The sequence below is a fragment of the Bicyclus anynana genome, chromosome 23 (assembly GCF_947172395.1).
Source record: "Bicyclus anynana chromosome 23, ilBicAnyn1.1, whole genome shotgun sequence".
Lineage (NCBI taxonomy): Eukaryota > Metazoa > Arthropoda > Insecta > Lepidoptera > Nymphalidae > Bicyclus > Bicyclus anynana.
This window is the reverse complement of record NC_069105.1, coordinates 620,965-648,007: the sequence shown is the minus strand read 5'-3', so window position 1 is coordinate 648,007 and position 27,043 is coordinate 620,965. Positions and strand designations below refer to the sequence as shown.

The 27,043-nt window shown below is 36.8% G+C and overlaps 1 protein-coding gene across 1 annotated transcript; it reads left to right on the top strand.

The window, feature by feature from the left end:
- Nucleotides 1-14,871: 14,871 nt before the first annotated feature.
- LOC112053218 (uncharacterized) lies at nucleotides 14,872-25,933 on the top strand. The gene is made up of 7 exons (XM_052888542.1): nucleotides 14,872-14,889; nucleotides 19,125-19,290; nucleotides 20,195-20,284; nucleotides 20,680-20,793; nucleotides 23,374-23,444; nucleotides 24,544-24,702; nucleotides 25,444-25,933. The coding sequence occupies exons 1-7, from the start codon at nucleotides 14,872-14,874 to the stop codon at nucleotides 25,618-25,620; spliced, it is 795 nt and encodes a 264-aa protein (XP_052744502.1). The 3' UTR covers nucleotides 25,621-25,933.
- Nucleotides 25,934-27,043: the final 1,110 nt, after the last annotated feature.

The following is a 27,043-nucleotide window of genomic DNA, read 5'->3' as shown; positions in this document are numbered from 1 at the left end:
GAGTGTTGATCGATTGTCAAGGAATTCCTTAACCAGTAGTCACAAGTCCTGGACTTTGCTTGGTGTTTTTTTCTCTACCGCGCGATGGACCCGGCACATGCACGGTGAATCCATGGATCCATGCTGAGATATTCGTCTCTCTAGTTTTAGATAATTAGGTAATGTATCTTCCACTACCGTTTGATCCATTAATTGTTGAACAACCTGTGTCATGTATATGATATGTCCTTTGTTAATACAACCAGAAGCCTTTATGTACCTGTCACGCTGACAAGCCCATTGTGTTATAATCACATAACCAGTTGGTCTAATCGAATGGAAGCGTTTCAATTATCACTGGTAATCTACTCGCAGATCACGACTAAATTACTGAGCCACTGTTTGATCATGTATATTGGATTACGTGCAACTGGCAAATTATACGCCACTTTGGTAATTACATTTTGATACGCTCGTGTTTGTTGCCATTGAACTATCTTGTTGTTCAAAGGAAGAAAGAAATGTAACAGAAAAGATTATTTGTTGCAATATTTCTCAACGTCCTTCTAATCTGAGTTCAGTTTCAGAAAAGTATTAAAAACTCCACTTTCACGTCGTCCACTTCGTGCGCGTAAAATCTGTTTTTTTTTTTGCTTCAAGGTTCACTTTTCCTCTATTCTGGGTTACATTCAAATCGGTAGTTTAGTCGTAAAAAGGTAACAAACAGACAGACAGACTTACTTTCGCTTTGATAATGTTAAAGCTATAGATTCCACACCGCTTTTACCTTACGAGACATCATTTTATTTTGAGCTTTCACTCACTCACTCACGGTAAACTATCACTTTTGGTCGCAACGCATTCAATGGGTTGCGACCAAGAGTGATAGTTTACCGTTACTGCCTGTAACACAAATTACGCAGACTACCACTGAGAATTTGTAGTAAGATCAGACCCAGCAGATGTACCCAGATGTATCCTTAGATTCTAGAAATTCTGAGTTTCTTCCCGACTCTACTCAGCAGAACCTGCCTGCCGAACCGGTGGTAGAGAGTTTACAAATAATCAAACTTGACGAGTCAAAGTGCATACTTGAAATAAATTAATTTTGATTTGACTTTGGTCCATATCCATGAACCGCGATTGCCCAGCGGATATGATCTCTACCTTCGATTCCGGAGGGTGTGGGTTCAAATACAGTCTGGGGCATGCACCTCCAACTTTTCATTTGTGTGCATTTCATGAAATTAAATATCACGTGTCATAAACGATGAAGAAATAACATCGAGAGGAAACCTGCATACCAGAGATTTTTTTTAATTCTCTGCGTCTGTGAAGTCTGCTAGTCCGCATTGGGTCATCGTGGACTATTGGCCTAACCCCTCTCGTTCTGAGAGGTGATGGTGAACCATTTTATCCACCGTCATGGCAGATAAAAAACTATCCACGTTTTCGGTTACTTCATAAACCCACAAGCTGTGTATAATTTATGATCCACCCACATAATAAAACACGTTGTCACGTCTTTCGACGTATAAAGTATTTACCATCATATCCTCAGTACGTGTCTCGTCATCTCGTCTCCGATACATTATAGTCTGGTTAACAAGTCCTTTTTTTTTCAGGAGAAATAAACATTAATGTTTTCATACTGTGACTATCGCTTAACCGTACACGCGAATTTGTAAGAAATTGAAACAGTTATGAAGTAGTGCCACTAGATGGCGTTGTTTCAATTCCTTAGAAATTCGCGTTTACGGTTAAGCGATAGTCACAGTATGAAAACATTGAAAACTGCCACTAGGCACATGGGAGTCACGTAAAAATATTAACCCGCACGCATAGTGCGAAAGAGCTGTGATAGCCCAGTGGATATGACCTTTGCCTCTGATTCCGGAGGGTGTGGGTTCGAATCCGGTCCGGGGCATGCACCTCCAACTTTCAGTTGTGTGCATTTTAAGAAATTAAATATCACGTGTCTCAATCGGTGAAGGAAAACATCGTGAGGAAACCTGCATACCAGAGAATTTTCTTAATTCTCTGCGTGTGTCTAGTCGGCCAATCCGCATTGGGCCAGCGTGGTGGACTATTGGCCTAACCCCTCTCATTCTGAGAGGAGACTCGAGCTCAGCAGTGAGCCGAATATGGGTTGATGACGACGATAGTGCTTCAACGACATATCACGACTCTTCAAAGTCATCTACATATTTTTCAAAATTAAAGATACCTACAAGTACTTTAAATTTTTGCGTGACTGCTAAAAAAGTTTGCGAAAAGCATTTGTTAACTAGACTATTACTTGCTTGAGAACTGACTTTACTGCGGTTTGAGAAATCCTGCCGCGAGTCAAGTCCCTTATTTGTAAAACTATCTTTTATTGTCACCTTTGAGACCATAGCACAAAGAACTATTGTTACTTTTATATTTTTATACGTTTATGACTACTGTAACCAAGAATTAGAAGTTGTTTCAATGATTTTCTACAAAGAATGATTAATGTCCGTATAGATTTAGGTTTTTTGTGTGTATTCTTTACTTCTGAGATATAAAGTATCGTGACAAAATACAATTATTTTTTTATTAAATGGAAAATGCACCCTTGACTGTGATCTCACATGATCATATATATAAATGAAACTTAAATACATATCTGTCTGTGATTTCAAAATAACTATGTTTTTTCAAATGGGTATAGCTACTTTCTCGACACGAAAACATAATCAAGCTTTTTTTTAACTTTTGGCTGTCTATCTGTCTTTCTGTTTGTCCGGGCTAATCTCTGGAACGGCTGAATCGGTTTTAAAAGGACTTTCCCTAGAAGGTAAAGGAGGTTCTGGAGCAACATATAGGCTACGTTTTATCGCAAAAACAAATAAGTATGCGTGTAACGTATACTTACTAAACAACATAACAAAGTATTGGGCTAACTTGGTTGTGTTGTAATGGTGTAGGACCTATGAAGGCAAGACCTTCAACTTTTTATAATAGCTGGAGTTTGGTCCATGAGGTGACCAAACAGAATATAATATAATGAGAAAAGTCTACAGGCTCTTCAACTCCGAGGAAATCGAACTCAGATACTATCGATAAGAAGGAACGCATAATTTGTAAAAATAATACCTTTTAAATTATTTTAATCACGCTCCAAGTTATGTCTATGAAACGAATGGCTTACCTACTAAAAAATTACTGAAAATTACATCATACGTTCATTCATAGACAATACGTAAATGTGTTGACTTGTCAAATAATAATCTTTTAACATAACAATGGAACCGACTTCTAAGACATATATCAGTTATTTTGATTTTAACATATTTTCGTATTTTACTAAACAGATTTTCGTGAAAATTAAATGGAACCAATATGGAAGTATATCTTTCAAAACAAAAAAAGAATTTTCAAAATTACTTAATCAATGACGAAGTTATGAGGTAATAAACATTTAAAAAAAACATACGCGTTGAATTGAGAACCTCCTCCTTTTTTTAAGTCGGTTAAAAATCATTTAGATATACAAGGATTGTCCCTATATTCCGGACGTCATGGTAACCCTATCCCAATAAGGATTTCTGATTCTTTGAACCACTGATACCCTTTACGAATGCACACGAGCGTAACGGCGCACTCTATCGATATATAACTCGAGTTGATTTGTATAATCCAAACAAGTCCTTGACAATGTATTTTTACAAATAATTTATACTAGCAGACGCCCGCGACTTCGTCCGCGTGGAATATACATTTTCACAAATCCCTCGGGATCTATGATTTTTTTGCGATTCGGTTCAGTAGCCGAGGCGTGAAAGAGTAACAAACACTCATACTATCAAAATCATAAGATTTTCGTAAATCTCGTAAATCCAAATTTCAGCCAAATCGGTTCAGTAGTTGCGGTGTTCACATCCATACAAACTTTCGCGTTTATAATAATAGTAGGATTGCTCCCTGGTTTCACTAGTTTCTAAAATTTATTTTCTATACCTGACGAATAAAAGCTACTCTAAGTCCATTTTTGAACTCCTGATTTGTTTGTCAGTTTGGATGATGACTAATATATTTTAACAACTAATAAACTAATAAAAAATATACCAAAACTATTATTATAAAAAAAACTAAAAAAAAAGCTACTCAACCGGTAGTTTTCTTTTTTTTTTAATTGTTAAAACATAATACCGTAACATTCATTTTCCCTAATTCAATTCTGAATTATTTATTCTTAATAGAGGAAATTTCCACATCTCAACAAAGAACGTTAATTAAACAAATAATACCTAAATATTGTTGTGTGTTCAGGAAGTGTATAAACTATATATACATAAATAAATAATGGAATTAAAGTCAAAATTGTGGATTCACTGTTCGGATCACTTTTTGCAGTGATTTTGTAGGGACGTAATCGATCTATAGTATAAAATTATGAAAGTGTTGACATGAAATTATATAAAATGTTATGTGCGCCTAGTGTTAGTATACATATCAGATTTTTTGTGGCAATATGCCACAAAAAATAATAAAGTATTGTTTTTAATGGTTAATATGTGTATTGTTGGCGTGCTTTAAATAAATAAATAAAATTATCTTGGTCTACAGTCTGACTTACTTGAAACGTTGCATATCACCGATTCTAATCAGAGCTAAGATGTGGAATGATTTGTGCACCTTCAAAGCTAACTTCGCAAAGGCATCTGAGGCAAACGCGCTTCAATCTAGACTTCATCATGGCTTCCCATCAGGCATGATTATAGTAAAGTGGAAAACTGCTAAGTCTTAGAAAAAGAAGTAAATAGACAAATAGAAATCATTCATCGCATGCTTCCAAAGGAAAGAACGTCTGCATGGAGTAAAAATGAGACGAGCCAATCTATATTTGATGACGAGAGCTGTTTTTTCGGGCACAACAATGGTCCAAACGTAAAGGAACTTAATTTTAACACTATATACTCGCAGAAGTCTTAAATTGTTGCAAATTATAATTTAAGTAACCAGTTACCTGAAAATAATTATACTTTATTTTAATAATGAAAATATAGTTTTGTTATAATTATTGACATGTCGAAATCGTATACCTATAAACATTTGAGTCGTATACGTATTAAGTACATAAAAATGCCTAGATCTAACTTTGTACCACCCAAAGTTTACCATAACAAGAAAAGCCGCAGTATATGAAGGCAAGAATGGAGTCATATCAGCACACAGAATAAGAAAAGAATGTCGGTAGTACCGTTAAGAGTATCACCCGCATTAAATTACAAATTCATAGTCTACCCGCAATTTTTGTGCCCTCATAAATAAAAAAAGGAAATAAGTACCGTCTCCCCAGCGAGGGTCTGTGGGTTATGATGTAGCCCAGTGGTACCCAAAGTTGCTTATCGAACCTCAGTAATTGTAAACCAGGATTCATGACATTTAACACAATTTATAGGAGCAGTGATTTATCTGTAAATTTCGTTCTTTTGGTACGGGGTGTTTTGTTCCCTGTACTCATACCTCCATATGTGTCTCACTTGCACACTGTTATATACGAGGCATTTTGGACCCCTTATCGCAGCGAACGTTACAAACAAGTAGTGTTATCGCCGCGTCGCAACGACTTGCGGTACGGACGGCCTCAGTTTGCTCGTGGCGTTCGAGCCGTCCACATGTCTTGTTGTGTAATTCTTTATGGGTTACTTGGGATAGGCGGGGAGAGTGACTTGAGTGGAAAAGGGGAGTGTTAATTGTTGTTAACAGTCAAAGGATCCTTTAACCCTACACACATCGTTCACAAGTGCGTGACTTCACTCAAAGTCATTCTCTGCCATTCTAAACTCTTATTTTGGTTACAGTTTGATTTGTTAATTAAGTTGTCCTGATAAGTGTTGTGATTCATAACCTTTGTTCGACATTAATTTTCTTATTTTTGTAATCACTTCAGAGTCTGCTAAAAGTAATAAATGCAATTTCGACTTTCCAATATTATTAGATTACTCCCAGTGTTGATCCAGTGGTCATCAGATGCAAACACGGATCATGAAGTATTTGGTTGGACTATATAATACCTATTGATTTATTCTTGCTTCTAAGAAATTATTTGTAACAACCCATAGTCGGGAGCTTGGAAGTGTCACACCCCCATGCCTCAAAGAAATTAGTTTTTAAATCTACACATTAGTCAAAAACACTAATTTTATGTTGAGGACTGAGGTTTAAACAAAGAAGTTTCTGAAAAACATATCCACGAGAAAAAAAGTTTGGGCACCTCTGACGAAGACCATAGACAATAAAGTTAACTGAAAAAGCAATAACACCAACCGCAAAGCCATTCGGCGTTTTTGACGAGCATTCAGGCACATCAGTGCCCTTAGCTGCTCACTATGATGTGAGTTGGACTCTTGTTTACAGAATAATCGTTTGAATTATTGTCCTGTCGGGAGCCTGTATACGCAACTAGTCTTTGCCAACAAAATCAAACGGTATAGTAATAATATATTATAAATAAATAAATCTAAGAGCCGTGATAAACCAGTGGATATGACCTCTTTTAAACGGTGTCTTGTCTCAAACGTTGAAGGAAAAACATCATGAGGAAACTTTCATACCTGAGAATTTTCTTAATTCTCTGCGTGTGTGAAGTGTGCACTTCCCCATTGGGCCAGCGTGGTGGACTATTGGCCTAACCCCTCTCATTCTGAAAGGACACTCAAGCTCAGCAGTGTGCCTAATATGGACTGATAATGATGAAATAAATCTAAGAAATGTAATATATTAAATGCTCACAAAAATGAACTAATTTTGTCCATCCGTACCGAACAGTTTTTATGTGGTTTACCCAACATAGACATTAGGATGAGTCTTGCCATCCATAGGGGTAACAGCGCCAGCGTATTGTGTACCTTGCCTCAGACCAATTATAAAAGGACCTGTGTCGCACTTATAGTCACGAACAAAACTGTCTGTCATTTTCTGAGGAAAACGAGCTTAGATTTTGTATATATCTTATACTAAACTAGAAGTTTTTGCCCGTTTTTTACACAACTCAATTACACAAAAAGGTATTTTTACGGAGCTCTTTAACCGACGAACACGATTACAACTATTTAACATCGATTCTATAGAGACAGTTTTTATAATCGTATTAGATCGTTGATCATATACTTTGACAGAAAAGTAACGTCTAACGAGGCAGGTCCTATACAAAAATTGGTCTGAGGTACCTTGCCTATGGGTGAACAATTAGATGGTGTGGATTTCTTATAAGTAAAAGTTTAATTCGAAAAAGTATACAATCCTACGCGATTAAAGTCTGTTATTCTAGTATAGATATGCTAATTATTCCAAAATGTTTTAAATACTTTCATACAACAACCAAGCTTTAGCTTGTATAGAGTTTGTAGAAGTTGTCTTATGTTAATCGATCGATGTTCCACACTGTTTGTCAGGAATTCAGGACATGCTAGATTATTTACAATCTAAATACTCTCTAGTAAATAAAACAATTATTGCCATATATTATTTTTTTCAATCTATATGTATAGCAGGTTTTTTCAGTGTAATATACATATTTACTAATAAAATGTAAAAACATTTGTAAAAACAAAAATTGACTATCTAATATTATAAAACTAAATTTTAATGAAAGAAATTTAATTAAAAAATAAATATATGTTTAATTCGAGCAACACATATTATAGTTAACTTGTTAAAGATGAAAATTCATTTTTATGCATGAACATTTCAAAATAGAAGGAAAACGTTAAAGACCCGTCAATAATATTACCATAACCACCATAACGGACTTTTTAGCGGTAAATATGCTAAATTAATTCCAAATTCATGGTAACTCTACAAACTTTGAATATAAAGTTTTACGACAAGTATGCAAGTTAATATCTTGAGAAAATTTCTGAACACAAGCTTTTGGTAAGTTGGTTTGTTCAATACTCGAACTTGAGAGTTATATCTAAGGTTAACAAATTATACTTAGTAGGATGGAATTTTCCAAAACTTGCGTTTATCGTTAAAAATTTAGTATACTTCCCCGAGATACTATCCGAGAGAATTATTTTTTTATTTTCAATATTTCAATAAAACAGCGCTAGTAATCTCGAAGCTAAGCTAAAATTTTCCTGTGAAAAATACACAACATAAAATTATAGAAAAAAAAAACAAAATAATTTAAATTTTTTGTCGAGATACACTCTGGAAACCTGTGACTTACCTTTTGGATTTCCGTAAACGAATTTTTGTATGATTGACACACCAATAATATCAAAAACATATATAAATAATAGTAAAATATTGGAAAACAACTCATAGAAAAAAAATATTAAGTAATAAATAGTAGACTCAAGAGATACTATGAATATTTTCTTGAAACAATTTTCCAATATGCTTTATAAATAATAATAATTTATTACTGAACGTTGTGTTAGATATTTTTTAATTAAACGGTAATATTTTCAGGAGATTAATTACTTTTATACTATTTTTATTGCGAACATCGTGTTAAAGTAATACGAGTTAAAACTATAAATACAAGATTAATAATTTTATGTTCAATATTTAGTTTTATGTTCTATTGAGAAAATACAAGATTATAAAAATAATACAACCTAGTGGAGTTTTTTTATAGCTAGCATACCTTTTTTATTTCATTTGAATACGAGTAGTTTCTAAAAATCCCTAGGGTGACCAAGTTATATACTTTTTTCGGATTTGTCCAATTTTTCTATCTTGAATCAGTTTTCTTAACACTGTAGCTACTGTGATTAAGATTTCAAAAATCTATTTTTTGAAAAATATTACGGATTATATTACCAATGATATGATATTATTTTTATAATAATTTATACCCTATCAATCCGTCCGGTATAACACATGCCTATAAAAAAAACGAGTCAGAATCCTGAGGAAGATATGACACGTGGAAGTTTTAAGCAAATTCTTGAAGTCCTCATATCTCCATCAGGATTCTGACTAGGAAGCTCGTATCTACAAAGGCATGTATTATTAATCCCTAACTCCTGGTTTGATAGGGTATTTGCCCAACACCCTGTATAAATGTTTGTACCTAAATATTCTATATTTTAATTTATTTAAATTCTTATGTATTAGTCTGCTTTAATATTAATTATTAAAAAAAAAACAAGTTAATAAAGTATGTTCAAACTTCCCGACTTTAATACGAACCAGAGATATACATTCCAAAGTAAAACAAATCTGTGTGGTTGGCATCTGTAAGCCAGGATTGTATAAGCAAATATCTACTCGGAAATCTCAATTTCGTGCTCTATTATCTATTCCGCAAGGTTGGGATTCCCTAGATATTCAAAACAAACTGAGATTCCTTTGATTCCTGTGGCCAATTGCTAAACTAGACGCGTCAAACCTCTAGAGTCTAGTGTCTCAGTCATTTTAATGGAATTCAGGAGACTAGAATGTCTGCAGGAGACTGGAATATTGTCTATTAGATCAATATCTAATACAACAAACTAGGCGTCGCTCGCGAATTCGTCCACACGAGTTCGTCCATTAGTTTTTTGCAATTATGTTTTAATCAACGATATTTTATTTTATAGATATGTTACGTGCCTACAAAATCACCGTAAAAAGTGATCCGAATTTAGCTACTTCACTGTGCGCACACATGCACAATTTTGAGTTAACATACATTACATATTAGTTTTTACACTTCTTGATCACACAGCTCGACATTGTATACAATATTTAGGTATTATTTATATGTAGTTTATAAATAGGTATATATGATAAAATTCGCTATCTTAGTAGGTACCCATAACACCGTGAGCCGTGATAGCCCAGTGGATATGACCTCTGCCTCCAATTCCGGAGGGTGTGGGTTCGAATCCGGTCCGGGGCATGCACTTCCAACTTTTCAGTTGTGTGCATTTTAAGAAATTAACTATCACGTGTCTCAAACGGTGAAGGAAAACATTGTGAGAAAACCTGCACACCAGAGAATTTCTTAATTCTCTGTGTGTGTGAAGTCTGCCAATCCGCATTGGGCCAGCGTGGTGGACTATATTGGCCTAACCCCTCTCATTCTGAGAGGATACTCGAGCTCAACAGTGAGCCGTATAAGGGTTGATAACGACGACGACCCATAACACAGGTTGTAGATATTCTTAGTTTGGGCTAAGTAGTGATGTGTGTAATGTTTAAATATTTTAATTTAACATCATCATTAACTGACTCATTGGTACCGCCGTTAGTTGGTGAGGCCCAATTCAGACCAAAGCATAAGTTAAAAGGATTCTTCCTTAAAAGAAAAATCTCCATAGTTACCAACCTAGAGTATAGTTAAAAATAATTCTTATTGTAATATATTAATTTCATGTATATTTTTTTTTTTTCACAACACTAATTTAATTAACTTGTTCTACATAAAATATACAAAACACTATAATATATTAATTAAAACTAAGAATTACACAGTATATTAAATTTAAATTTATAATAAATAAAATAATTATAACAAATACACACCATCTAATTGTTCACCCAGAGGCAAGGTACCCAATACACTAGCGCTATTACCCCTATTTCATGTATATATGTAACTAAATTTATATTTTAAATATAATCCCGACATTAAACGCAAACGAAACAGAGCAAAAACTGGTACAATCTTCAATTGCTCGAATTTGGTTGCACGCCAATATCCCGACTTAAAAGCCTAAAGTCCATTTTGCATAACAAATTCATTTAATTTGCATTTCTAAATGTTAAGGCCGTAAATATAAAATGGGATGAGGGAGTCTTAACGCGTTTTCCCTGTCTCTTAGGAGCGTGTTTATTTGATCGATTTAAACATACCTCGTCGAAGTATAAATCGAAAGCAAGCGTGTGTCATCATTATCATTAGATTAGGCGTACAACTACCGCTGTTTTTGTTCAGACTTCGAAGTTTTAATATTCAAAACTTATTTATTCAGTACTACCCGCCTCGGCTTCGTATATGTGCTATGAAGGTAATATGGGGCAGTGTAGAGTGATTAATAATATTTCGATTAGTTTATACTATGCGATATCTTTATGTCTATGTCTATGTCGGTGACTTAGCTCTACGGATCTCCTCATTTATGATTCGATCACGCAGAGAAACTCCAAGCATAGATCGCTCCATCGCCCGCTGAGTGATTTGAGCCTTCTAATAAGGCCTATAGTTGGCAACCAAGTTTCGGATTGGGTCATCACTGGCATCACGCACTGTTCGAAGACTTTCGTCTTTAGGCACTGAGCTTCAGGAATTTGCCATTGAATAATAAAAAATAAAAAAACGTACAATTCCAGGTAACAGTTGGAAAGGGATGAAATAAAAGGCAGAGGAATAAAATGCTCTTTTCTGTGTAACAGTGTTATAAATGTGATGTATCGCTCATCGTTAATTTAATACCGAGGACAATTTCCGGGGATGTGATGGATGCTGCACAGCGTGTTGACAGATGTGGTTGTCTAACAGAATATACCCTCCCTCTAACTTTCGCACGTAGGAAATATTGAACTTTTCTATCTATCTAATAGATTATTGTTCTCTCGTTTATTTATTTACTTTTTTTAATTTTTACCAATGTTAATATAAACAAAACACTATTAAAATTTATAAAAAAAATTAACTCTCCTGCTGCGGGACATTTGAGTGCCCAAGCAACCGGCGCGGCGGTCAGGGCTTCAGAGTGAGGAACCTCCTCACAATACGCGCCGTCTCAAGAATCAGTGCCTTCTGTATCCGTCAATAATCACTGCCTTCTAGTAGATTCACCCGAGTAGATCCCATACCCGTAGGTATATGGCGATAAAATATATGTTACTCGCTGATAATGTGTCTTTTTTTTAGAAAGATTTGATGTTTGTACGTTTCTACAAACATCAAATCTTTCCTCTGTATTATAATAAGTATAAGTAGAAATTAGCCTCATTAAGTATTAATATATTTTGATTTTTTAAATAGATTTTCATGACCTCTTGCAGTTAGTTAGTAATTAGTAATTGTGATAGTTAGTTAGTAATTGTGGTTTTATACAGAGAGGTACTGGGTTGGCTAAATTAAGTTATTTTTATTTTAAAATTGTTTTATATAATATGGTCTAGTAACAGGCACCAGCCGTGGATTGTTAGCACCTACCGGCAAAAAAAATAAAATATTCTTTTAAATCACTTAAATGTTATGTAAATATTTTGTATTCACGAAATCCTTATTTATTATTTTATGATATAGAGTTAGAACAAAGCGTATATACTTAGAACTGAGTAGCATTCAGAGTTCAGGATAACGTATCGTTTTCCTCAATCCACATACCTATTTATAGTAGGGGAGACCGCGGCTTTAAATTTGCAGTTACTAATGCCTCATGGGGACCGAATACATTTAGATCGAATAGATGATTGAAATACTTTTTTCGCTTTCAGCAATGGGGAAAAAACTACAGAGTAAAGACAACTTTACAGGCTTATTGAAACCGTCAGAAAATATTACCGATTATTTCCTTTAAAAAAATAATAAAACAACCGCGCACGTGGCTCGAGGACAGATATACAAGAGTTTTATTTTGTAATTTGAAAACCCTTATGTTACGTCGAATTTTCGAAATGCACGCCTTTTAGCTATTAACTAACCTATCTTATTCTTATTATCTAACATGCTGGTTGAGTATTTCTGAAGTAGTTATTACCATGCTCACCAATATTAAGGGCTCATACTTAGTGAAGGTACCTACTCAACAACATTTTTTTTTTATATTTTATTATTTTATTCTTTACAAGTTAGCCCTTGACTACAGTCTCGCCTGATGGAAAGTGACGATGCAATCTGCGATGGAAGCGGGCTAAATTGTTAGGAGTAGGATGAAAATCTACACCCCTTTCAGTTTCTACAAAGCATCGTACCGAAACGCTTTGCGATACGTTTTTGCGGCCACGGCCAAAGCCTCCTACCAGCCAAAGCATGTAAGGTATACCTTATGTTCATGCGCTTGAGTAAATCCAACTATTCCCTCTTCTCCCCTACTATATTACTCGTTGCTGGCTCGTAAGACAAGCTTTGTTCTAACGTTTTCAACCCACGTCACGTCGGACGTATCACGAACTGAATAACGTGACATGTATTTATTTACTGAATATGCGGCGATTTTTTGGAAAGGGGCATAAATACTGTATTGTTGTGCCTACTTGGCATTAATAAAATTCATTAAAAGCCAATAATATTATGTTATGTCTTCATATTCATTATTGTATTGTTGGGCAAAAGATGTATGCATTATTACATTGCCAAATATTCAAATAAACATTTAGTTTTTTTTATCTTACTAAATATATATACTTCATCTAATTATTCACCCTTAACATATGGGTTAGGGTGGGGCACATAGATCGAGCCGTGATAGCCGTGATAGCCCAGTGGATATGACCTCTGCCTCCGATTCCGGAGGGTGTGGGTTCGAATCCGGTTGCGGGCATGCACCACCAACTTTTCGGTTGTGTGCATTTTAAGAAATTAGATATCACGTGTCTCAATCGGTGAAGGAAAAACATCGTGAGGAAACCTGCATACCAGAGAATTATCTTAATTCTCTGCGTGTGTGAAGTCTGCCAATCCGCATTGGGCCAGCGTGGTGGACTATTGGCCTAACCCCTCTAATTCTGAGAGGAGACTCGAGCTCAGCAGTGAGCCGAATATGGGTTGATGACATAGATCGAAGGGCTGATGGACGCCAAAGGATCCCAAGATGCAGTAATGGCGACCTCGCACCGGAAAGTGCAGTGTTAGTCGACCCCCCACTATGTAGATTTATGACATCAGAAGGCAGCAGCATGTAGGGAGCCAGTGGATGATGGCGGTTAAAGACCGTTGTGTTTGGAAGTCCATGCTTGAGGCCTATGTCCAGCAGTGGACGCCCATTGGCTGTTAATGATGATGATGATGAGGCAGGGTGGGTACCGTTGGTTCTGGGTTTTGACAGATTGTAAATAGTTACACTTCATATTTTCTTATACATGTATTTGTTTTAAATTTTTAATTTATTAATAATGAAATTTCAGTCCTTATGCGGTTTACAGACCTTCAGTTTTAACTGCGTTTTAGATGTAGAGTTTTATCTAATCGAAATTTCCATCAAAATCATTAGAAAACTGTACTGTTAAAACTAAAGCAGGCTTATTCACTATATTTGACGTTTGCTAGTTGACATAACGAAATTGAGATTCTATGTAACAAATGTCATCTGGTGCTTACTGGTAGATATTATCAGTAGGTATATATTGTGATAGCCCAGTGGATATGACCTCTGCCTCCGATTCCGGAGGGTGTGGGTTCTAATCCGGTCCGGGGCATGCACCTCCAACTTTTCAGTTGTGTGCATTTTAAGAAATTAAATATCACGTGTCTCAATCGGTGAAGGAAAACATCGTGAGGAAACCTGCACCAGAGAATTATCTTAATTCTCTGCGTGTGTGAAGTCTGCCAATCCGCATTGGGCCAGCGTGGTGGACTACTGGCCTAACCCCTCTCATTCTGAGAGGAGACTCGAGCTCAGCAGTGAGCCGAATATGGGTTGATGACGAATATAACATTGTTCGACATGTTTATTTTAATAGGTTGATAATAAAGACCAAAATAGTGAATAGGGCAGCTTACAACCACAGTTAAAAATTAAATTTTTCACAAAGAGAATCTTTATAAAGAAAGTTTTCATAATAAAAACTTTGAATAACTTAGAAGACATCTTCAAGACTAAAATAGTTATTACATTTTTCTGTGACCAGACAGCACTTAAAATATTTTTAATACTTTGGTCGCAATATTGTCTAAGTAATAAATATTCATGGATACATAAAACTGAAAGTTTCAATTCAATTTTGTCTATGAATGTAAATTTTTTCAACTACGCCATGCATGTTAATAGATCGGTGAGTCTACTAGTCCAAAAGCCGGACAACATTTTTACAATTGATTGCTATAGCTTGGCAACTTGTTCGTAACCCTCCGGATAGTCCGTGCGGGGCGTGTAGCGATGAATGAAAAACCCACGACTGATGTACCTCACTTCCCCGCACGCACGATTTCACACCCGCGTAGTCATTCCCCTTGTCGCCCGCATATCATGCGAGTGTCATCAACAAACTTGCCAGACTATAGAGTTTAGCTACTGAAAGTAGAGACTGAAATTTTAAAAAATCTACTAATGTAAAAACTCGTATGTGTGAAAACACTACTACACAGTAAACAAAAAAAAACGTAAGTAAAAAACTTAGTTATTCCAATAACTAAGTTTTTCACTAATTCAGTAGATTTTAATAGCTAAACTATCAACATAATTTTCCGAAACTTGAGCACCTACTATTATCTTGATGTGACGCCTAGCAACTATACTATAGTATACTATAACTATACATCACAATATAGACTTTTATAAGAATTCTTGATTTAGAAACACAGAAAACATATGTACAAGTACAAACGTAAAAATATTCCCTGGCTCCTGGACTATGCGGTTTAAGTTTCAATGGTCTCGCAAACACAGCAGCGTAAACGAAGTTTAGTGTCAAATGGAATTTAAATTTTTAGTTTGCATTCAGTCCGATCTCATTCTGTCTTACTATTGCATCAAATGGTTTGTTTTATTTTATTGTGACAGTGTTAGAAAATATAGGAGACTAGCGGACGCCCGAGACTTGAATTTTTTCCGTCCGTTAAAAAACTCTTGTGCGAATGAGGGTTAAAGATGTTCGGTCCCGTCACTATCATTAACATCTGATAGTGATCGTTAACTAATTTAACATTATCACTCTAAGCCCGCCAAACCACATTGGAGCAGTTTGATGAGTTTAAGCTCCATATCCCCTCTCCTATAAGGAATGCACCGGTAAAATTGGCTGAAAATGATGATGGAAACACTCACACACAAAAAAAATATTTGTATGTAAAAAGTTTATGTGATTGATCTATTTGTGTAATGAATTAAAGTATAAACCTATAAGTATTAAGTATTAATTGTTATAAGGATTAAGAGAACTAGAACAAATAAAACTAATGTACCTACTAAGTTTTAAGAGTATTAAAACAAATAAAATCGTATGTACATTGTACACACACGACCAAATCTAAACTGTTTTTCAACGCTGTTTTCTGTACATCGCTTTCGGAAGTTATTGCCATTCGTAACATTCCAGTTACGGATAGATGAAACAAGAGATGCAATTTCAAAATGGAACGCCGACAGAGTTTTCGTGTTGTATTCATTGGTGTTTGGGTTCGTTTTAAAGCGATAGTCTGCGATAGTCAGACCTTTTTCACTACCTATACAAAGGGATGATGACAGTTTTTAAATTGTATATAAATTAGGAGTATACTAATAGTAAAGCAATTTTGTTAAAGTAACAGGGTATCTGCGATCATTACTTGCGGAGCTACAGGGATTTAAAGGGTCAGATTTGCGCCGCCGCCACGTATCACTGAAAAACGCCCCATACAAAGGCTTAAAAGTCCTCGAAGTAGATGGACAACGTATTTTTTATATTTTCTTGAATTTAGACACAAGTTCTCATATCTTCCCGAAAAATATAACTTAGATTTATTATTTGTTTGCCTGCGGTTTGTCTAAGTTTATTTGTTTTTGATGTATTGTTTTTGTTATAGACATAATTTAATGAAAGACATTTCACAGATAGAGCGTTGGCGTAAAAATCTAAAGAAACATACTATCGTAACGATCCTTAAAACCTCATTCGCACAAGAGCTTTTTTAACGGACGTTAAAAAAACAGCGACACGACAGCGTTCTTAAAACACGACGCTTTTTTCGAGCAGTGTTGCATTTTCAATTTTGGGTGTTGGAAATAGATCTTCATGTAACTTTATACTATTATTAAACGCTTTTTAACGTCCGTTAAAAAAACTCTCGTGAATGAGGGCTAAGTGTATTACACAACCGCGCTTGGTCTGTCATCTTACCACTAAACGCCAAGGCCAAACGAACTTCCTGGAATAAATTAAGCTTCTGTTGATTAGCTTCTTTGATGATGCATGAGCAAAGAAACCTTCAGCTTTTAAAATAAAACGAAGGTCTGGCTATGGCAGGCTGTTACACCATTTCGTGTTGCATTCATTGAAGCTTGTGTTCATTTGGACAACAATTTTCAAACTTCGTATAAGTACAATCAGGAAAATGTACTTACAATGGAACGTTAGTAGTTTTTGTATTACGTAGGTTCAGCGAGTTCAGTTAGTTAGTTCTTTTTGTTTAAAGCTAGAAATACTTGTGCCCGCTTCGCTAGCTTCAAATTTAATTAACAGTTAGTTACAAGAAGTTTTTGAGAAATAAATAAAAACAGTTATTTTTACTCAAATATTAAATAAAAAACATTTTCGGTTTCTTTTTAATTTATTTGAGGCCTGCGTTTTTGTCTTGTTATAAAATATCTACTTATATCTACCATCATCATCAACATTAGCAACCCATATTGGGCTCACTGCTGAGCTCGAGTCTCCTCTCAGAATGAGAGGGGTTAGGCCAATAGTCCACTATCTGGCCCAGTGCGAATTGGCAGACTTTACACACGTAGAGAATTAAGAAAATTCTCAGGTATGCAGGTTTCCTCACGATGTTTTTCCTTCACCGTTTGAGACACGTGATATTTAATTTATTAAAATGCACACAACTGCAAAGTTATGTGCATTTTAATTTGTGTAAGTGTAAAATTTTAAGTTGTGGAGGTGCATGCCCCGGACCTATGCACTTCGAATCGAAAACTTTTTTTTATTCTTTACAAGACTCTTGACTACAATCTCACCTGATGGTAAGCAATGATGCAATCTAAGATGGAAGCGGGCTAACTTGTTAGGAGGAGGATAAAAATCCACACCCCTTTCGGTTTCTAAATGACATCATACCGGAACACTAAATCGCTTGGCGGTATGTCTTTGTCGGTAGGGTGGTAACCCACCAGCCAAAAAGCCAGGTCATATCCACTGGCCTATCACGTCTTTGATAATGCCTTTAAATAAAAGTAAAATAATTTATCAACATTAAATATTTCTAACGCACAAATTGAATAAAAAACACATCTGATAAATAGCTTGGAAGGCACTCTTTAGCCCATAGAATCTCAGCCGAGGGATTTCTGTGGCAATTAATCAGTCTCACGTTACTTTATCCAAGAACTACGCGTACGTTAGTAGTCTTTATTGCACAGTAAATAAAGACTACATTGGTGTAAAGCGTGTTTAAAATTTATCACATTACGCGGGCGGAAGATTTATCTTGTTCCCCGCTCATATTGGATTGCAGATTTATGCAGATTTTGCTTGCGTACCTCTAACTGATATAATCATAGATAATGTGTTCGGAAAACTGTAGGCGGGCGGGAAAATCAATGCTAGAACTTTAGATCTTTCTGTAATAAAATTTCTTTTGATGGCCTCCGTGGTGCAATGGTATGCGCGGTGGATATACAAGACGGAGTTCCTGGGTTCGATCCCCGGCTGGGCATGCTGAGATTTTCTTAATTTGTCCAGGTCTGGCTGGTGGGAGGCTTCGGCCGTGGCTAGTTACCAACCTACCGGCAAAGACGTACCGCCAAGCGACTTAGCGTTCCAGTACGATGCCGTGTAGAAACCGAAAGGGGTTTGGATTTCATCCTCCTCCTAACAAGTTAGCCCGCTTCCATCTTAGACTGCATCATCACTTACCATCAGGTGAGATTGTAATCAAGTCAAGTGCTAACTTGTAAAGAATAATAATAATAAAAAAACTCTAGTTTACACGCTTAAAAATGAAAATGAAAATAAAAAAGCCTTTTTATATCTTGTAATACGTTAACAGTATTTGTTAAGTATATGTTTTTTTTATTGAAAAAGAATACAATAAGAAACATATCATAACAACTATACAAATCATGCCCACGTGGAATGGTGGCAAGAATACTGGCTGCATTTCCGCGCTGGACAGCCAGGCTGATCCTTTACGCAGAAAATGAGCCAGCCCTTCTGTCAACGAGCCGTGGTTAAATGATTCGAAGAAAAGTCCATGCAAGAGGCCTATGTCTAGCAGTGGACGTCCATCGGCTGATAATGATTATGATGACTTCAGTGGGATACTATACCAGAGATGATGATGATAATGAATATTTGAATTTGAATTCCAGATCACACCGCTGTCACCAAAATGGCGGCACGCGATAGAAAGACGCATAGAGGATGAAAGGAAACTGACGATGCAAGCAGTGGGTGACGGTGCGAGACTGAAGCCTGGAAAGTTCTGGAACTTGCCTGGAACCTTCCTGTTCGCTGTTTACGTTATGACGGCTTTGGGTGACTGATTACCAGCTTGAACTTAAATTTAAACTAGAATTCTGAGCACTATACCGTCATTTCTGAGCGGTACTCGAGTATGTGAGTGAGTGAAATTTCTCAGGTACAAATGAACTGACTTCCGGCACCACCATTTTAGTACGACACTATGTTATTCGACATTTATTTTTAATCATTTTTAACAATATAACAAAGCCGAACATTAATAATAATTAGTTGTAACTCTTCATTTGTACATGAGAAATTCCATTCTCTCACGTACTCACCTGTATCGCTCAGAAATGACGGCATAGTGCTCAGAGTTATTTTTTTGATATAGTAACCTTCTAAGCGTTATTCACGTTGGTTCTTTTCACAAGGGCTTGTAGTCTTTATTGTAGAATTCGTGACCACACACGGAGTTCGTATGCCTGATTGGCTGTTTTATTGATAGCGTTCACATGTAGAACAAATCCGTATACAGATCTGTACATTATCCTTAAAAATGATCTTTAACCGCAATAAATGCGATTGAAACTCACGTGATTCTTAAGTTTCGAACTCATACAGCTCTTAGTCATAAGCTTGTTCTAGCCACGCTTGAGCTGTTATTATTATGAGTTCTTGAGTTATAGCTGTGATTATATTTTAAGAGACCGCTTAGGAAACGGTTGAACTTTTTTTTTATCAGCTACTTTAAACTCTGGAAAATATAACGTTTGTTCGTTATCAACCCATATTCGGCTCACTGCTGAGCTCGAGTCTCCTCTCAGAATGACCGAGGTTAGGCCAATAGTCCACGCTGGCACAATGCGGATTGGCAGACTTCACTCACGCAGAGAATTAAAAACAAAACTGGTAGATATGCAAGTTTCTTCACGATGTTTTCCTTTAAAATAGTGTAAATTACTCCAAAAATTTTCAGGTTTTGGAGCTCCCGTGCCGCATACACTCTGGGGAAGAACTTCTGCATTAATTTACGCCATTTTAGCCATCCCCACTCATATTTACTTAAGTAAGTAACGTGAACAATATCCACTTATTAATTAAAACTACAGGTGATGATTTTAGGATGATTATTTTAAGGTGATTGTACAGTAAGGTTGCCAACCGTACATGTAACTAGTATTGGTATCCTATAGGTTCTGTGTACTGTTGAAGAAATATACAAAGTGTTTTTCAGATAGCATGAGTACGGTGACAGTTGCCTTAAGACGTTCATAATACGTACTATAAACGTGAATCGCGGCAAACTTTCAAGAGTGAAACGAACTGTCACTGTACCCATGCTATTTGAAAAACACCTTCCTTATACCGATCCTTAAAAACCCCTAATAGCATACAAAGGTAATTTAACGTTCTGTAGCTGTAGTTACGGTGGATTTGTTCCCAGAACTTTGTTAATTCCAGTGGTAAATGCTAGCACCTGCGTCGTAGTTCGGCTGGAGACGGTAACTCGACACCTGGGAGACAGAATTAGCGGGAGTGTGGGCGAGCTCACCACACCCAACTTTAACAAAAGAGGTAATTATTCTTGCTTAACGTTAACGAACAGTGTAATTCTATCGCGTCATACAATATCTTTGAAGGAAATTATGGTGAACCTTTGAACTTTAGACTTGATATTTAAACGGCTTTTTTGTTTACCTGCTTTGAAAGGCTTACTTTTACTTGTATCCATCCATAATCTATATATATAGCTCAAAGGTGACTGACTGACAGTGATCTATCTACGCACAGCCCAAACCAGTGGATGGATCGGGCTGAAATTCGGCATGCAGGTAGATGTTATAACATAGGCATCCGCTAAGAAAAATTTTGATCAATTCTACCCCCAAGGGGATAAAATAGGGGGTGAAAGTTTGTATGAAATTTTTATCAATTTTAAACTGATTTGGCTGAAATTTGGATTGGAAATAGATTTTATTCTGAATAACACATAGGCTACTTTTCATTCTGGAAAAATCCATGGCTCCCGAAGGGATTTGAAACTATAAAATTTCAACCGGACGAAGTCACGAGCGTCCGCTACTAATATATTAAATACGATAGAATGTCTGTTTGTGATGTTATTATTTCGCGGCTAAAACAAATAATCTGTATGCATGTTTTTTGTTTTAGCCGCGTCTTTCTCTGGTATGCAGGTTTCCTCACGATGTTTTCCTTCACCGTTTGAAACACGTGATATTTAATTTCTTAAAATGCACACAACTGAAATATTGGAGGTGCATCCCCGGACTGGAATCGAACATATCCACTGGGCAATCACGGCTTCGATAAAAGTACCTATACTTAAGCTTATTTTATAGCTGACGAAATCACGGAAGTCTGCTAGTAGGTATACTTAAATTACTTGTAATAAAAGAACCCCAAACGATGTAGAGTAGCAGTTTTTAGGGCTGGGCTCATATTTGTACTGACATTAGCGTTAGCAACTTTTGCTAATTACGTGAGTATGTACTATAAACTTATTATGTTTGCGTCCATTTATGTAGGCCAGTAGGTAGTAATAAGGCTACAGTGTAACGCCAGCTACACACGATCAATTTTAATGTCAAGCCTAAAACGGACTGAAAAAATATCGAAGCCAACCATATTTCGATATTTTTTCACTGCCCACATCTCTCTCTAATTGCGCTGCAGAATTGCCAGTAAACATGATCGTGTGTAGTTGGCATAATGCACATTTCCGCAATGGGGATGATGACAGTTTTTTAAATTGTAGGTATATAAGTTAAGAATATGCTAATAGTAAAGCAATTTTCTTAAAGTAACAGGGTATCTGCGGTCATTACTTTCGGAGCTACAGGGATATAAAGGGTCAGATTTGCGGCGTTGCCGCGGATCCCTGAAAAGCGCTCCATACAAAATGGCACGATTTAGTGACGTCGTTGGCTCGCTGATCGTTACATTTGTATGGGCGTTCAAACAAAATTACTAATATCTTTGTTATTTGTGCGTTTATGTTTACAGTTCATTTATTAAAAAATGTCACATTTAATATAAGGAAGCTAAAACTGTATGAATTTTCATCTAATTACGATACAAGATTTTTAATAGATTTTGAACTTTATTTCTTCTCATTTATTTTGCAAATATCCAGTCAATCTTTGCTTTTATGTATAAATTAGTTAACATTGACCTTATTTACCCGAATGTATCATAAAAATCAATATATTCATACCTAGTCATCATCCCCCATTGCCAGTAAACATGATCGTGTGTAGTTGGCATAATGGCACATTTCCGCTCATTTATCATCAGTCCACCTCTGCAGTCTGAGGCCCTGTATCTATAATAATACGTAATACCTGCAGAGGCTGCGCGGTGTCAGCCGTGTGGCTCACGTTCCCGCAAGAATAATGGGATAAAATATAGCCTATAGCCTTCCTCGATAAATGGGCTATGTAACACTGAAAGAATTTTCCAAATCGGACCAGTAATTCCTGATATTAGCGCGTTAAAACAAACAAACTCTTCAGCTTTATAATATAATATTAGTATAGATTATAAAACTGAAGAGTATGTTTGTTTGGTTGGTTGAACGCGCTAATCTCAGGAATTACTGGTCCGATTTGAAAAATTCTTTCAATGTTAGATAGCCCATTTATCAAGGAAGAAATATGCTATATATTATCCCCACATTCCTACTGTAACGGGAACCACGCGGGTGAAACCGCGCGGCGTCAGCTAGTCATTGATACGGCAGTAGCTACGCTCCTGGTCGACGCCATCTTGCGTCGCCTCAAAAAACGACACCGCTCTTGTTTGCGGTTTTGTCGTTGTGTAAACTAATTGTTTTAATTAAACACAGTGCTTTATTTTATTATGTCTGTTTATTACATTTCCTTTGCACAACGAAACAATAATTTTATTAAAGTACCTAACTGGTTACATAAATAAAATAACAATTCTACCTATTACTTGAACGAGCTCGCTCGACGGTAAACAAAATGAAAAAAATATGTAGACCACTTTGCGAATGTTACAGTAACAACTGTGTTGCTGAGTATTATTTATGCCTAGCAATACGTAGGTACTTGTTAATACTTTAGTTTTAGGTAAAAATAATGAAATTGATTACTTATTGGATATTGTTTTCAGATAGCCAGAACAGCAGCCGAAATTCGGAATTAATAAAAGCCTCTAAGTGGAATACACGAAGATCTGTTATCGTAAGTTTCAAGTTGTCAAAAATACGTACCTAGTGTACAAAAGAAATTAAATATCACGGGTCTCAAAACGGTGAAGGAAAAATACCATGAGGAAACCTGCATACCTCAATAAGAATTTTCTTAATTCTCTTCGTTAGTATGTGAAGTCTGCCAATCCGCATTGGGCCAGCATGGTGGACTATTGGCCTAATCTGTTTATTCTGAAAGGAGACTCGGGCTCAACAATAAGCCGAAAATGTTTTGCTAATGATGAATGTACATAAGTAGGTAAATATACAAAACTGTCTTGGTAGTTCAGTTCTGGGTCGGGCTATGGAGTATTGAGATAACTTTCTTCCGAGAAATTCTCAGCCCGGTTTGTTTTTTTTATTCAATAACAAGTTACTGTGCCTTCACTGAGATCTCTCTTGATTTTGGCTATGGTGCAGTCTACGAGTAAAGGTCCGTTTATATCTACAGACACAGACAACTAGCGTCGCAGACACCCACAGACACCGATATTCACACTGCCCAGCAGGTAGCTAGAGACACATAAAGTCCTTTTAGAAGAAGTGCCCCAGACGCGGCGCTAATGTCTTAATGGCGCTGATTTTCATTTGGTAATGGCGGTCTTATTGTCAATTTTGTATGAACCGCACAGACATTAAATTCTTTCCGAGAATACTGGCCGGGCGCGGCCCGTCTCTGTCAACGTCTGCGTGGTCGCGTTACGATAAATACGTTAATAAACGCTATAGAAGAATATTATTTTGTCTCCCACTGCACGTGTCTGGCACGTTAAATGTCTGTAGATATAATATATTTATATGGAAGCGGGCTTACTTGGCAGAGGCACTAGTTTGTTCTACCCATACCTCTGACGGTTTCTACGCGGTATCGTACCGGAACTCTAAATCGCTATGATTTTTAAGATGTTAAATATCACGTGTCTCAAACGATCAAAGAAAAACATCGTGAGAATTTTCTTCATTCTCTAAGTACGTGTGTGAAGTCTGCCAATCTGCATTGGGCCAACGTAGTGGTCTATTAGTCTAACCCCTCTCATTGTGAGAGGAGTCTCGTGCTCAACAGTGTGCCGAATATAAGTTGTTGTTTCCAGTGTTGCTTCGGGGTGATAGGAGCGGGTCGGTGCATCCCACTCGCAACGGTCTCGTACTATACTTTCGGTGTGCTGTCGTTTGGTGTGCTGCGCCATAAAACTCCCCTCGAGAGTTTCATGTTCCCGCTGGAGTTTACCACTACGGGGGGATTGGAGCACGTATGCCTTTTCATTTTGTATTTAAAGACAAAAGAAAGAATATATGCTAAGCCAGTAGCGTAAGTGCTTTAAGAGTACCTAAGTTTTTTTTTATTCTTTACAAATTAGTCCTTGACTAAAATCTCACCTGATCGTAAGTGATGATGCAATCCAAGATGGAAGCGGACTAACTTGTTAGGAGTAGGATGAAAATTCACACTCCTTTCGTCTTTGCAGGTAGGGTGGTACCTAGCCACGACCGAAGCCTCCCAACAGCCAGACCTAGACCAATTAAGAAAATCTCAATCGGCCCAGCCTGGTATCGAACCCAGGACCTCCGTCTTGTAAATCCACCACTCGCCGTCAAAAACCAAGAACTGTCTGTGAACCAAGCCTTTTTTTAGACATGACCAGTCCCGTTGACACATAAGTAAATAGTCAAAACACCAGTCAGTTGTGCTCAATTTGTTAGTCTAACAAATTAAGGCGGACCTCGGACCAAGGCATATTTGGAACCCTCGTAACTTTAATTTTAAGTTTTCGACTATTATTACCACCATTAGATTAAATTAAATTATGATACAACTTGACTTTACAAAAGTGCTTATAAACTATGCCTAATTAAAATAAATTTAAGCGTCAACTTATTGTTTGTTAATCTTAGTTGTTAATCTAACAACAATCTTAGTTGTTAATCTAACAAATAATCTTAGTTGTTAATCTAACAAAATCTAAAATTCAAACCGTGACCACCTTTAACAGGTAGAAGGCTACGTGAGGATCCTCTACGGTTTCTACGTCGAAGGTGCGATGTGCTTGCTTGCTTGTATCCTCGCAACTCTACGCCGAAATAGCTCCGTGTTTGTATGTTTATCTCAAACACACCGCCTGTTCCAAACGGACGTCTGCGAAGACTGCGTTAAAACTAACAAGAAATAAGCTCAAGTTATAATAAGTTCAAGTATTTGAAGCTTGGATAACAGACTGGTAGGCAGTGGCGTGCACTTCATAGATGTATAAATACACTGCATACCCTGAAAACTCATAATATCAGGGCCTCTAGCCATGTGGCATGTCGATTCTCTTTCTACAAACGCTAACGTTTCGAAAACTTCAATCTCCCTTGATGGTAAGTGATGATGCAATCTAAGATGAAATCAGGCTAACTTGTTAGGACTATGTTGAAATCCACACTGCTTTCGGTTTCTACACGACATCGTACCGGAACGTTAAAGCACTTGGCGGTACGTGTTAGTATCTAGCCACGGCCGTAGCCACTAGCCAGACCTGGACCAATTAAGAAAACCTCAATCGGCCCAGCCTGGGATCGAACCCAGGGCAAATCTTGGAAATCCACCGCGAATACCACTGCGCCACGGAGGAACTAACGAAATGTATGGGAATGACAGATCCGATCGACAACTTGATCACGTGACCTGTCGACAGCAAATGTCATTCCAATACATTTTTTGTTCGTTGTTAGCTTTTGTAGAAAGAGAATCGACGTGCCTTATGGCTACAGGCCCTTTATTGCAGTTTTCGTATTTTGTTATTTTCGTACGTATATGCCCTGGCTGAGCACCTTATGCACGCCACCACAGTAAAGATATTACAACCAGTAGTTGGACTTCATACTAGAGGTCGAAACGCGAGCTATACCTACGCACCTCGAACATGGGGTGATCGTAGGGTGAAGACAGTCGCGACTGTGCCGCGGTGACGAACGAACGCACGGTGTATTAACAGAGTAAAGTGTATTAATAGTATTAGATTTTTTTTAATTATGACCAGTAGGAAATACTGTGCCGTTTTTGGATGCATGAATTCAAAATTATCCCATCCAGAGATAAATTTTTTTAAGTTACCTGGAAACTCTGAAAGGTAAGACTTTAAAATAAATTTACTTATTAGTAGGTAGGTACATAATCTTGTATTTTTTAATGGATAAGGTATTTCCTTTTATCTCCAGAATAAAGGTAGGTATATGGATTAGTAAATAAAGTGAATAGAGTAAAGGAAAGAAATTGACACGATTGAAATAGGTAGTTATACGCGGTTCATGAATCACGATACAGTAGGTACGATAAGCTTGTGTTAAAAACCTCGACTGCTTGTACAATGTTTTGTGTGACTGTGCTCGGATCATTTGTGTTTTGTTACCCGACTGCGGCGAAGCCCAAAGGAGGAGTATGAGTTTGAATGTTATGACTTGTTGTTGTATGCGGGCGACGGGAGGAAAGGACTGCGCGTGTGTGAAGTCGTACGCGCTGGGCATCGTTACCCCCCTCCCGGACCGCACCGACCTTCGGGAGTGTTACGAACAAATTTGCCAAGCACACATACTGATAAATGATATGTCATT

Excerpts from the sequence above, each read along its gene's own strand:
- LOC112053218 (XM_052888542.1), top strand. Across the intron at positions 19,291-20,194 it reads TTACGTTATGACGGCTTTGG|GTTTTGGAGCTCCCGTGCCG; the intron begins GTGACTGATTAC and ends AAAAATTTTCAG. Across the intron at positions 23,445-24,543 it reads ATACACGAAGATCTGTTATC|TGTTGCTTCGGGGTGATAGG; the intron begins GTAAGTTTCAAG and ends TGTTGTTTCCAG.